Source organism: Amphiura filiformis, chromosome 20, assembly GCF_039555335.1.
Source record: "Amphiura filiformis chromosome 20, Afil_fr2py, whole genome shotgun sequence".
Lineage (NCBI taxonomy): Eukaryota > Metazoa > Echinodermata > Ophiuroidea > Amphilepidida > Amphiuridae > Amphiura > Amphiura filiformis.
This window is the reverse complement of record NC_092647.1, coordinates 16,076,119-16,088,653: the sequence shown is the minus strand read 5'-3', so window position 1 is coordinate 16,088,653 and position 12,535 is coordinate 16,076,119. Positions and strand designations below refer to the sequence as shown.

Below are 12,535 nucleotides of genomic sequence, written 5' to 3'. Positions count from 1 at the left end.
TTTATAACAGCTGAGTTACTTTTTGTGCAGACTTTAGAACGTTTTAAACCGTTTCATGACCTTTTATAAAACCCGACATTTAATGTTATTATATTGTTTTTACCAAAACCAAAAGCCCAAAATATAATTTGTTTTTAAAATGTTTTGTGTTTGTTGGGAGCACACAAAACACATTTGAAAATTACCTCGTAAAATGGAGGCTCTAATACCACCGCCATTTTGAATAGCAATGCTGACTTCATTCCAGCCCTCGTCATCCGGGAATGTGATAAGAGACCATAAATAAGCGTCTGCTATCAGGTTGCCTAGGTTACATTCTCGCATACGACAACTATCTCTCTGACCATCTAAGAAGACGTGGGATTTAGCGATGACTTCGTCTGAAAAGTTGCTGACCTTTTGCTTCCATTCTTGTACTAAGGATAAAACTTCTGGATCTGTAAACAGGAGGAGGAGAGAGAGAGAGACAGAAAGGGAGAGGAGTGAGAGATAATGATTGTAATGTCCCGGTATACGATCATCGATTAATATAAATACAATAATGTATATTCTAGCACGTGCGCTCTGATGAATTCGCGTTAGGGGCTGTGCAATAATGATGAGCCCTGGCGGAGTGTAAAATTGAGAGGAGGAGAAATATTTGGCGAACCAAAATTGGACGGGGCCAAGCAATTTTGGCAAGCCATTCTAAAAGGCTTAGGAAAACACCCGGGGAAAACAATACGGAAGCACTGAAATACGTAAATTCTCCTGCTCGCAATATAATGCTCATTTTATGGGTGCAGGTGAGTGTGAGTTAAGGCTTTCTGGCTCTCAACCCTCTAGACCATGTAAGGTTTGCAAATTGGGATCCAAAAAATTTGGCATGTGCAAAGTGGGGAGTGGGGAGGGGCACAAAGATTTTTTGGCAGGCCGAGGGTAGGGGGCAAGCGGTTTTTGGCAGGCCGTTTGGTCAATTTTACCCCCACAGGGGGACTTATAATTATTGCACAGCCACGCTTATTTTTTAATACATTTTGGCAATGAAAGTGTAGTAATGAATAACCTATTAATATGAGGTAATTGATCAAAATGCTTTAGTTTAGTTGACAGGCCAGTGATCTTACAGTTATGGACAAGATGTTGATTCAGCTATTCACTATACCATTTTGACCAAATACTCTTTTAAATCTTGTGACAACCAACTGTTTACTTATTTTGATACAACCCATAAACTGAATATGAACCACAAAATCTGGCATTTCAATAATTTGTTTTGTTCTAACATTAAATACTAAAGCAGTTAACATACCTTGTTCTACGTTATTGTCGAGCAGTATGGGATTCCCTGAATACGCAGTTATTTTGCCTTGGTTGTCGAATTCAACATCTAATCGTCCAAGATATTTACCAAATGTGAAATCTTGTACTACTAGCACCTTGGCTGACTTATCATGATCTGGATTAACAACTAAAGGGTAACTACTGAATGGTACCTCAGTACTCGGTGGTGTACCTGTAAAAAGTAAGCATTGTTAAAATATTATTTAAATGTGTCAGTTATAAACTATTACAACATTCGTTGGGGTCAGCTTTTTATGGGACACCCTGTGCATGTATAGATTGGGATTCGCTATGATCTGATGCTGGACTGGTGTTAAACCGGCATTAGACATTAGTAATGCAAATCGGATTTGTTCAAATGGAAGAAAACTCGTTAGCTGTCATATTCGCCACTTGCACGGTTCCGCCATTATGCACTATGTGCGGGAGAGCCTCGAACTGGCAGCATACATGAATGGGAATTGAACCAGTCATATAACATTCTGTGTAAGGTTACGTAATTCTTCCTTTCATGTATGCTGCCAGTTCGAGGCTCTCCCGCATATAGTGCATAATGGCGGAACCGTGCAAGTGGCGAATACTTGGTGTTTATTGTATTGATTTAATAACATCCAACTCATAAAAGCATCTTATGCTTTTCTACCTTTAATCGTGCTTATGCTTATGGCGACATAAATAAGCGAGAATTGGAATAATTAATATTTTTATTGGGGTTTCATAAGAGCTAGAAATATAAGCACTTGTTCTGTTTATTTACACGATTATTGGAATTTTTACATTTCATTAAGGGATGGGGTATGAACGTTTGGACAGTATTTTAATATTGTGGGACATTAGAGCACATCAGACATATCGAATTGCATTCTGAATACGAAGAATGTCCTTCTGATATCAAATAATTTAGATTTTTTGCAATTTGCAATGTAATACACATTTCATGGCAAATGATAAAAAGTGATATTTTGATATTTAACAGTACTCGAAGTAAACTTTATAAATCTGATGATTTATACTTAAAGTGTATTCCCAAAACATCAAAAAAATTTGGTCTTTTGGGGGAAAAAATCCATATCTTCAATATGAAAGGTCAACATGTTCAATTAATCGTCGGCTTTTCCTCCCAGCTACATGCACTTTAAGAATATATCATTAGATTTATAAAATTCACTTCGAGGACCGTTATATAACAAAAATGTGAAAAATATCAGATTTTAATAATTTGTCATAACATTTTCATTATATCGTGAATTTCAAAAAATGAAAATTATGTAATATCAGAAAGACATTCTTCGTATTCAGAATGTAATTCGATATGTCTGATGTGCTCTCATAACCCATAACAAATACTGTCAAAACGCTCATTCCATATCCCTTAAGTCGCTCCATGAAATGCAAAGGAAATGTCATCTTACTCTCAACCTGATATCTTTAAATCGTTTATACTTTTAAAAAAAATTAAATATTAGTTTCTCTGAATAAGCTTTTGCGCCATATTTTGAGAATTGCTAATTTCACACTTCTTTGTATTAATCACTTTAAGCAACATATTTTTTTATTGCGATGTTCACAAATACCACTTAAGAACCCCAATCATGAAGATGATTCTTAACTTCGGAATTAAAAGGGGTCATGGCTTTCCATGTTGTTAAGTATGGTAATCAAGCTCCTTATACGTGTACTTAAAGCTAGTTTACTATTAGCTTAATAGCCAAATAAACGGCACAGTCAACAATTGTTTATAAGCCAGGCAAACGGACCATACAAGAAGGGCATAATTGATTGGTCAGTATTGAATCGCCTGTCGCTTCAGCAACTGGGTTATAAATCTTAGTCTAATGGAATGCTGGATTGCCCGGGGAATTCTGTTAAGTAATGCATAGTTAATGTCTCATCTATTAAAATGGTTAAGTGGTTGTCAGAGGATGATTTAAGGAAGCCCAATCATGCACTGCAAACGCGTTATCACTAGAGTTTCAACTGCCACTTTACTTTTCAAATCCCATTGAATTCTGTGCAAAAGATGTTGGTTAAAAATTGTGCGTGTATCATTACTTGGTCGATTTCAGGACAAAAGTGATGTATGCATAAAGGATAATTCACACCTTCTGTAGGTAACATAAAATGTGAAATCGACTAACATTTTGAATGCGTTTTTATTGTAAATATATCAGTCCAAATTCAAATTTAACCATGCCCGTCAATGCAATGAGCGAGCAGTGGTGTCATGTTCACTCACACAGCTGTAGCTAACCGCAAGTCAACAAAGTGGCGTGGTGGGAAGTGCTTAAATCATCCTCTGAGTGGTTGTCATGGTTGTATTTAGACTTCTCCGTAGTCCACTTGCGCATACTCTGGCATTTAAGCATAAAACTCTGTTTTGTATTAGTTTGTGCACAACTGATAGATATTCACATCTGATCAGTCACCGTATTCCCTCTGTTTGTTAGCATCCCAAGTGATTTTTTTACTCGGGCGATCAATAAGCTGGTAGATTCTAAAATCAGAATTGTTCAGTATTGAAGTGAGCCATTATAATTATACCCATTAAGATGTGTTGCATTCAAGAATACAAGCTTACGTATACTTTACTTTTACTGTCACTGATAAACTTTTTTTATAACCATTTACTAGTATTTTGATGTAATAAACATGAATATAATTTCAAGTTCAACTTGCTTTCATAATGATTAAAAACATATTTTCACTTATCAAAAATCGACTACGGTATAGTCTAGGCTGTGTTCAACTAATGCGCAATGCTATTATCCTATACCCACTATTAAATTAATGTTTCACGATGGCTTAGTCATTCGTGCAACACAATTTAACTCTGGTTTTACTCTCTTCACGTGCAATAACTAAAAAGGAACTGATTTTATTTCAATGATGATAAAGAAAATAATGACATGTGATGTCAAAAATGTTAGCGTTTACTTTATATTAAAGATAATGTCAAATGTTGCTTCAAAAAGCAACCAAAATACACAACATAGAAATAAAAACGTGTTAAGTTGAAGCATGTATGTTTTCAAATACATGCAACATCATTCAAATACCGATCACTTTATATATGTTATATGTGCTTTATATAAACATCTCAAAAAAGTAACTAACCCCCTTAAATAATAGCCATTATTAACAAACGGGCTATTGTATTACAAATCTGGAAAATGCGTTGGAAGCAGAATTTATTTCTTCGCATTTTGACACCTCATTTGATACGATAGCTCAGAAAACAATAAAACACCGGTCAATTTAATGTAGTGCGGTCCAGATTTGCAAGTTGCACTTACAACAATATAAATACACTCAGATATCACTACACAGATTTCCCTCCATTATAATGAAAACAAATCAATAGAATTTACTGCAACTTTCAAATCTTGGGTTACATTGATTTAAATGTACACTGTGATGACAATATTTAGACAATTACTACAAATGAGGTGTCAAAAAGCGCAGAAATAAATTCTGCTTCCAACGCATTTTACGGATTTGTTTGCATTTTTATGGGGTTTGTTACTTTTTTTGAGATGTTTATAATCATGATGATGATGATGGCACCGATTATTTAAGATCAAATAAATGCTTACCTGTATATAAAAATGTATCACTGTGACCTCCTACTACAATATCAACGCCTCGAACTTTGGCTGCGATTTCTCTGTCTTTCTCTATTCCAGAATGGCCCAACGCAATGATTTTGTTGATACCTTGAGCTGTTAATAAATCGACTTCACGTTGAAGTTCTGTAATTTCGTCTAGGAATCTAGTGTGACCTGTTTAATGAAACAATTTAAAATAATTATACTACACGGGTATAAAATTGTATGCTTTTGCCCCTAAATATTGCCTTTTTGTATATTTTGAGCAATGATGAGGACATTTTAAGTTATAGTTCCAGCATATGTGTAATGGGTGTATTTCCCTTTTCAAAATAAGTATGTAACAAAGGAGGGACAAAAACAGCAAATGTAGGCATTAGAAGTAGGTAAAGTTCGATTGCCAAATATCACCAGTTCCAAGGCTCACTGAAGTGCTAAACTTGCAAAAGCAACATGGATCAATGGGAATACAAAAGTACACTAGAACAAGTGAAAAAAATCACTGTGCACATAAACAGACACGATAAACCAAACAACCTATGTAGGCACATAAACAGGCAAAGTTTGATGGCCAAACAAAAGTACACTGGAAGTGATGAAAATCACTGTGCATATAGACAAACAAAACCGAACAGATAAAAAAACCAACCGACGTTTTTCGCTGCTCTTCTTCATCCCTAGGAATAGACAACAAATATATAAGCAAACAAAGAAAACTACATGATGTTTTTTAAAAACCAAATTCAAGACAAAACAATTTATCTGCTCGAAACGTCGGTTGATTTTTGTCTGTTTGCTTTTTTGTCTGCTATGTGCACAGTGTTTTCATCACTTACAGTGTACTTTTGTACTATTTTCCTGACACTTCTGTGAGCTCTGGAATTGGCGAGTTTCGGCCATTGAACTTTGCCTGTTTTTGTGCCCACATTGGTTGTTTGGTTTATCGTGTCAATATCAAACGTGTTTCGCGGTAGTGAACGGTTTATTCGAATGGCAAACCTGTAGTATAATAGTATAAAGTTTATTCGAATAGCAAACATGTTAACCGGGAGTACATAATTTTTCGGGGGCACGGCGGCACAGCGGTACATGCAGGCTCTACCTCGCAATCGGGGGTATGCGAGTTCGAACCCCGCCGCGGCGGTGCCATCGTGTTGTACAATTGGGCAAGACGATTTACCTCACTTGCCTCTCTCTATCCAAGGGTGAAATAAGAAGCTGTTAGGAATAAGTCCATTGAGCGCCGCCCAAAGGTATGAGCATGCCTTGGGCATTGTATGGCAGCTGACATATTCTAATGACAGGGGAATAAATGTAAAGCGCTTTGATACATTTATTTATTCGAATAGCAAACTTGTTTCCCGGTTCACAGTTTACTTTCCAACCTTATCTCGCCTTTAACGTTACTCAATAAATACGCTTTAGGATCTTACTGGTGAAGTAAATAATGTCAAAATGAATGAGCTAGACTTAGAGAAGAAGATGATCATTGGTAACGTATGACCTAGTTCAAGTCTCAACTTTAATTAACGTTTAATTGGTGCAATCAAAGAGCAAATGAGGCATCTCAAAGGTTCAATTATTTCTTAGCTTCTCGAAATAAGAATGAATAGAATCAATTAAAGATTCCATTCGATGTCGAACACTCATGCTACTTGTGGAAAGGTATATGTGACTGTACACGACGAATGAGCTGTAAATTCCTCCACGGCCAATTTTGTTTTATTTCGTGTTTAGAAAATATACATCATAAGCTTTAAAATGGTATATATCATTTGACTTCAAACGATATTCCGAAGCGGGGTTATGGTTTGTTGAACTTTGCTCCTTCAACAAAATGGATTTTTTTTTCGTTTCTATCTCTTTTTCCACATTGCTGGCAATAAATATCAAACAGTCGTGATTGACGGTCATTTAAAATCATCCCCAAGTCAACGAGGCTCAAGAAAGTCCTCTCATTGTTAATTGTTGGTTATACAATGTATAATATACATACCTATATAAACTACAATGCCTGGTAGCCCACCACTTGAACAGGATTTAGCCAAAGCAAACAAAGACCAGCGCTATTAAAAATTCTATAGCCATCTTAGGTAGAAGCTTATTGTCCTCTTCAACAATTGGATTATTGATTGGTGTTTGACTATCAAAATGAGATAGATGTCGCGCCATAGTAGAGTAAATTGACTGGGCAACAAGTGAACCATTAATCATGACCCCTATGTGCCATTGTAAAGAAATCTGTTATTATTATCTCGTTGGCTAGCATCACTGAGCATTACTTGACGTCCGGGCTTGACGTATCCGAAGTTTGGGGCAAAACCGAATAAATCAAATTGCCAATTGGTATACATCTCTTATTATGTGATGCGATCAAACAAAATCAGTCGGAACTCCGAAATATTGATTTTGAGATACAGCCAAATACAGATACGCAGTTATTACAAATGACATTAAGTATCTCAAAAATGAAATAGATTACAAGAAAATGACTGGTCACGTATGGTACTCAGTAAGCAAAAAGTTTTTTATTTATAGCGTAAAGAATTTTAAATATTTTGAAAATTCAGTTATTATAAATAAATTATTTTGAAAAACTCTCCTCCCATTTTGATTTGATCCACAGAAATCAATGTGTCAGGTTGGTACCTGTGGTAGAAAGGCCGTTTTTTTACCCTCACTAGGATCCACAACATGCTCATCCATCAAGGCACAGTTCTTTAACCCCAATACATTTGTACATCCATTAAATGACCTTTGAAAATTTGGGTACAAAAACTTATACGCTGCAACTTGAGGTCAAATTTTGCACTATGATTGTTAATTGAGGTTATTGGAGTATGCCATTGAAATGAGGCTATTGTAGTCCACAGTGCCTATTGTATTAAACTTACGTGTTTGTGAAATTTCAGGTGTTCTTGAATACAGATATCCCACAATTCCAATCTGCTCTCCCCCGACAACTTTAATGGTGCTCTTTTTGAAAAGTCCATTGATTGGTTCTTTCGATGCATCAATGTTAGCACAGACCACGTCAAAGTCAACTTGTTTCAAGAAGTCTGCTAAGATATCCGGACCGAGGTCAAACTCATGATTTCCAAGAGTCTGGGAACAAAATAAGAACTACCTGCTATTACCATTAGTTATTAGTCTTACCCTACGCAACCTTTTGTATAATATTTTGCTGAATTATACAACTTTTAAAAACACTCATACCAGTTTTTCTCACGCCGCGCTGTGAGTATTTCCTGGATTCTTTTGTTCCCAATGTGTTATTATTTTTTTGAGAAAATGTGATCATACAATGAGGCATATTTGCATACAACTATTAATGAGATTTTACTATAAGAGTGATACAATATTGTTCTTGTATTGTATAGTTTTTAGTAAAAACTAAAATAATAATTTGTGAGAACCATATGGCCAAATTTAATCATAATCGTGAATATAGCATAACCATGGTTACTGGTATGTTTGCTTAATAATATTGCAAATCACAGCTTGCAAGATTGAAAACAATTCAGGTATCCAGGTAAGATTTATTTATAATTACCCATTAGTACTCAATGTGTTGCTTTTATGCAGAAATCAGCATCACAGCACTTCTGTAGTTACATGATGTTGATTATGTATTTTTAAATTTAATCCACTAGCAAAAAAGACATGAAGAATTGAACTTTTGTTCACACCAGATAAAGTTGCTTACCTGTTGTTAAGACTACTCCTGTTTCTATTACAGAAAAATACAGCACTATTTTGGGGGGATAGATAGATGTTATTCTGTTTTGCAAAATGAAAGATAAATAATTCGTAATCCTTCAGTTAGTTCTAACATTTAAGTTCTACACAATTGAAAGCATTACAGTTGGTTACGCGAAAAATATGTTCGCAATACTCGATATCGCGTACGCGCGCCACCTCGAAGGACTAGGATTTATCTAATGTTTCATTTGGCCAAACAGGATAATAATATATTTAATCCAAAAAATTTAGTGTATTTTTCTAGAATAGAAAAGGGAGTAGTTTTTAGCTGAGTTTTTCATTCAATATGGTAATTTTTCGAACCGGTAATTAGATGTAACAAAATTGACAGTAATTTGAAACAAAACCGCAAATTATACACTATACTTGACAAACAGTTTCCCTATAATTAATAACATCGATCAATAAAGGGCGAACGTGTAACCCATCAGTTTGCTTAAGGTTATTAATTATTTTAAACTGTTGTGATTTGGTAGTTCACAGCATCTTACGAATGGTAGTGAGCTTTGACAAAAACTGCACTGCTCAATTCATAGCGAGTGTGTAGAAGAATTAAAATATCACAGATACGCTTTTATAGGTGTTGCGGTTCTTGAGTTATGTTGTAAAGAGGGCTGAAACAACAACACTTTTGTAAAACGTACATAACTCATTAACAACAATAAATTAAGCAAGTTTGCAAAGTATACGATTTGTAGAATGAACTTTTGCAAAACACCAAGGTGTTAATTTTCAATAATATATGGATCTAGATAATGAAAATCGATTTTTAGGTTGCTTCGACCAACAATACCTCGTCTACCCTTAAAGGTAATACTATTTACGATTGATCCTATGCGTACAGATGTAGGAGATGAATTAAATGTACAGATTTTGCAAAAAAACGTAATGACTTTTTAAAGTTGAGTAAATGGTTGGTTGATTATTTTATGATACGACATTATATACCAAAAATAATATTTATTTCACATTTCTGCACAAAATGAAAAAAAAAAAAAACATGTAATGGGTGTAGTACTTAATGCCCGCGGATATCTCAAAACCATACTATGACCCTCGCCTAGGGTCATAGCATGGTTTTGAGATCACCGCGGACCTATAATTTTAACCATGCCCCTCTACCTGAAAAACTTTGAATTGCAATAAAATGTTCACAACAGCGCAAAGCGAGATGCGAAAAGCATTACGTTTCTTTACCCGTACAATATTTTCGCAATACTCGCTATCACTCATGCTTTAGCCACGCGTACGCGCCCCACCTTGAAATAAAAAAAATTAAAATATTTGGGCAAAAAAGTGATACTTTCTCTTTAAATCGCACCGTTTTGTGGTAACAGGGCAATAGAGAGTGCAACATTATCCTTTACGCCCAAATAATGTGTCCTCGGCAGTAAAAACGTTTAAAAAATGGGTTCGGCTGGGTCTCACCCATTATTTACGTTTTTACTGCCTCGGACATGGGTGTAAAGGATAATGCATTACCCTTTATTTCTTAAATCTTCCACAATAGAATTCAAAATATATAGGAAATACATAGGAAATTTACCGCTTTTTTCACCATCCTTTCATACAAAAGTTATTGTAACTTTACGCAGGAAGGTCCGATTTTAACAAAATTTGAAGCAAAAGAAAGATTACACTTTCAGCATTATTCTAAATCAATAATCCCATTTTGTCATTTGAAAACATAATCAACGATATATTCCCCTTTAAATATAATTTAAAACAGTGCTTTTAAGCATCATTGTCCCTTTAAAAATTGTCTGCATTGAAAGAGAATGATTCATTTAATGAATTGACCGTAAGCCAATCTATCACACGTTAATTGCTATGTCAAATTGCATTATCTCTGGTCCGCCTGCTCATTCTGAATCTCCGCTGTATCAAGGGTTTCATTACTACTATTGATCTGATATTTGATTTTAATTTCACATGATTGTATTCAAATTAGTAAGGTCTGGCAATGGTGTGATAGAAAACTGCTTGTGTTGCTTTATATGAACATTTAAAAACGCGATATTTCGTTTAAAAAATCACATTGCATTAGCCACATGCAAATGCCTGTTGTACCAAAACCAAAGTATTTTGCTTCTTGATAATTCCACTTAAATAGACGGATGCGATGACTCTGTTTATTGTTGATTTCAACCTGTTCAGCCATCTTTAATAACTTCCCCAACATATTATACAGTAGAATTCAAGTGCTTCAGACCTGTCTACTGTACCATCGCAAGGGAAAATGTCAGTACTTAGCAAACTCCTTGATATCACAAATAAAAGTAATAAACACTCTGTGTTGTTTGTATACTCTATTTTGGTTAATTTGGGTATGCTGAATTTAAATACTCCGCTATTGTATTAGACTGGATCTATTTTGGAAAGAATGTGCTTATTTAAGCATCAAGTGGCAAGTTCGAGTAAAAGCTGACAACCAAATTATTTTAGTTAATTTGGGTATGCTGAATTTAAATATTTTGTCTGCCTAACTGTTGAACCCCGTGACCATAAAAACGACACCCAAGCCCCCCTGCATGATCATACTGGGGGGGGGGGGGGAATTAAACGTGCTCTAAATTCACTAAAAAGCATGTCAAATTATTCGCCTGTGGGCCTAAGGATTACAAAAATGTAACATATCATATGAAAAGGTTTGGCTACAAAACGATTCTCTTATAAACAAACGATTCTCTTATAAAACATCTTATCTTATTCTCGAAACAGGCATGCTACGTATATGGCTGTTCTGGATTTTGTAAATGACATAAGTGAGTCTATAGATAATGATATGTATACAGGTATTTTTATGGATCCATCGAAAGCCTTCGATACCATAGACCACGACATATTACATGGTAAGCTGTATCACTGTGGTTTTCGTGGCGTATCATAGTTACAATTGGTTTTCAAATTATCTCTCTAATAATAGGAAGAAATATGTATCGTATAATAATGTCGTATCATCAAATGAAAATGTAATTTGTGGTGTGCCCCAGGGTCCAATACTGTGGCCATTACTTTCATAATCTGTATGAATGATATTTGTTTTACATCTAAATTATTATCATTTATTTTATTTGCTGATGACACAACTGTATTTCACACTGATCGTGATTGAGTTGAGGTGATGTGCACGAAGAACTAATCATTTTGCAAGATCGACAAATGTGCGCATCCCATCACCCTTCTACACCGCGCCCTTCATCAGCACCAATGGAAATTAGCCATGGGGCAGGGTGGCAAGTCAGTCCCCTCCCTGCTCAGTCGACAGAAATGTTGTGACAAAATTTACGAATTGCATCTTCCAAAATTAACCCCATAGACGTTGATCCACAAGCCTCAGCACACTTTACAGGTTGTCGCTGACCACTACGGCCCCACATCATTCCATAAACCATTTAACAACAAATCAGGGACTTTGCTGCTTCAAGAGCGCACACCCTAGAAAATCCACAAATAACCATCGCAACCAGGATCAGCTCCCCGAGTTTCGTACGGGTTACAACGAGACATTTAGCAGTAAGTTCCTTGTCCAGGGGAATTTCAAGCTAACTCAATTTTTTTCACGAGAGCGTAATATGCACCGCCAGGGTTCGAACCCGCAACCTCTCGCACCATAGTCGAACGCCTTATCGATTGAGCTAACTTGACTGCTAACGGATTTGAACCAGTGTCCTTCACCGTAATCATGGCGCAGTGTAGTCCATTCAATCAAATGTTGTCATCAACCTATTTGATCGTTGTGCATTTGTTATGTGTGAGACGAACTACGGTATCGCGGTAGATTGCAATCATGCTTTTGTTGAATGCATTTGAGTAGTCCGCCATATTTACGGTATGATACGTGC

At 35.7% G+C, this 12,535-nt stretch overlaps 1 protein-coding gene across 1 annotated transcript in view; it reads right to left on the bottom strand.

Annotated features, from left to right (window-relative positions):
* The window catches only part of LOC140142575 (snake venom 5'-nucleotidase-like), a 94,878-nt gene that overhangs the window by 68,782 nt on the left and 13,561 nt on the right, over positions 1 to 12,535 (bottom strand). Inside the window, exons 2-5 of the mRNA XM_072164569.1 lie at positions 7,823 to 8,033; positions 4,917 to 5,102; positions 1,292 to 1,495; positions 186 to 437 (exon numbers count right to left, since the gene is read on the bottom strand). Of these exons, the coding sequence (XP_072020670.1) occupies positions 186 to 437; positions 1,292 to 1,495; positions 4,917 to 5,102; positions 7,823 to 8,033 (853 nt within the window). The remainder of the gene's footprint in view (positions 1 to 185; positions 438 to 1,291; positions 1,496 to 4,916; positions 5,103 to 7,822; positions 8,034 to 12,535) is intronic.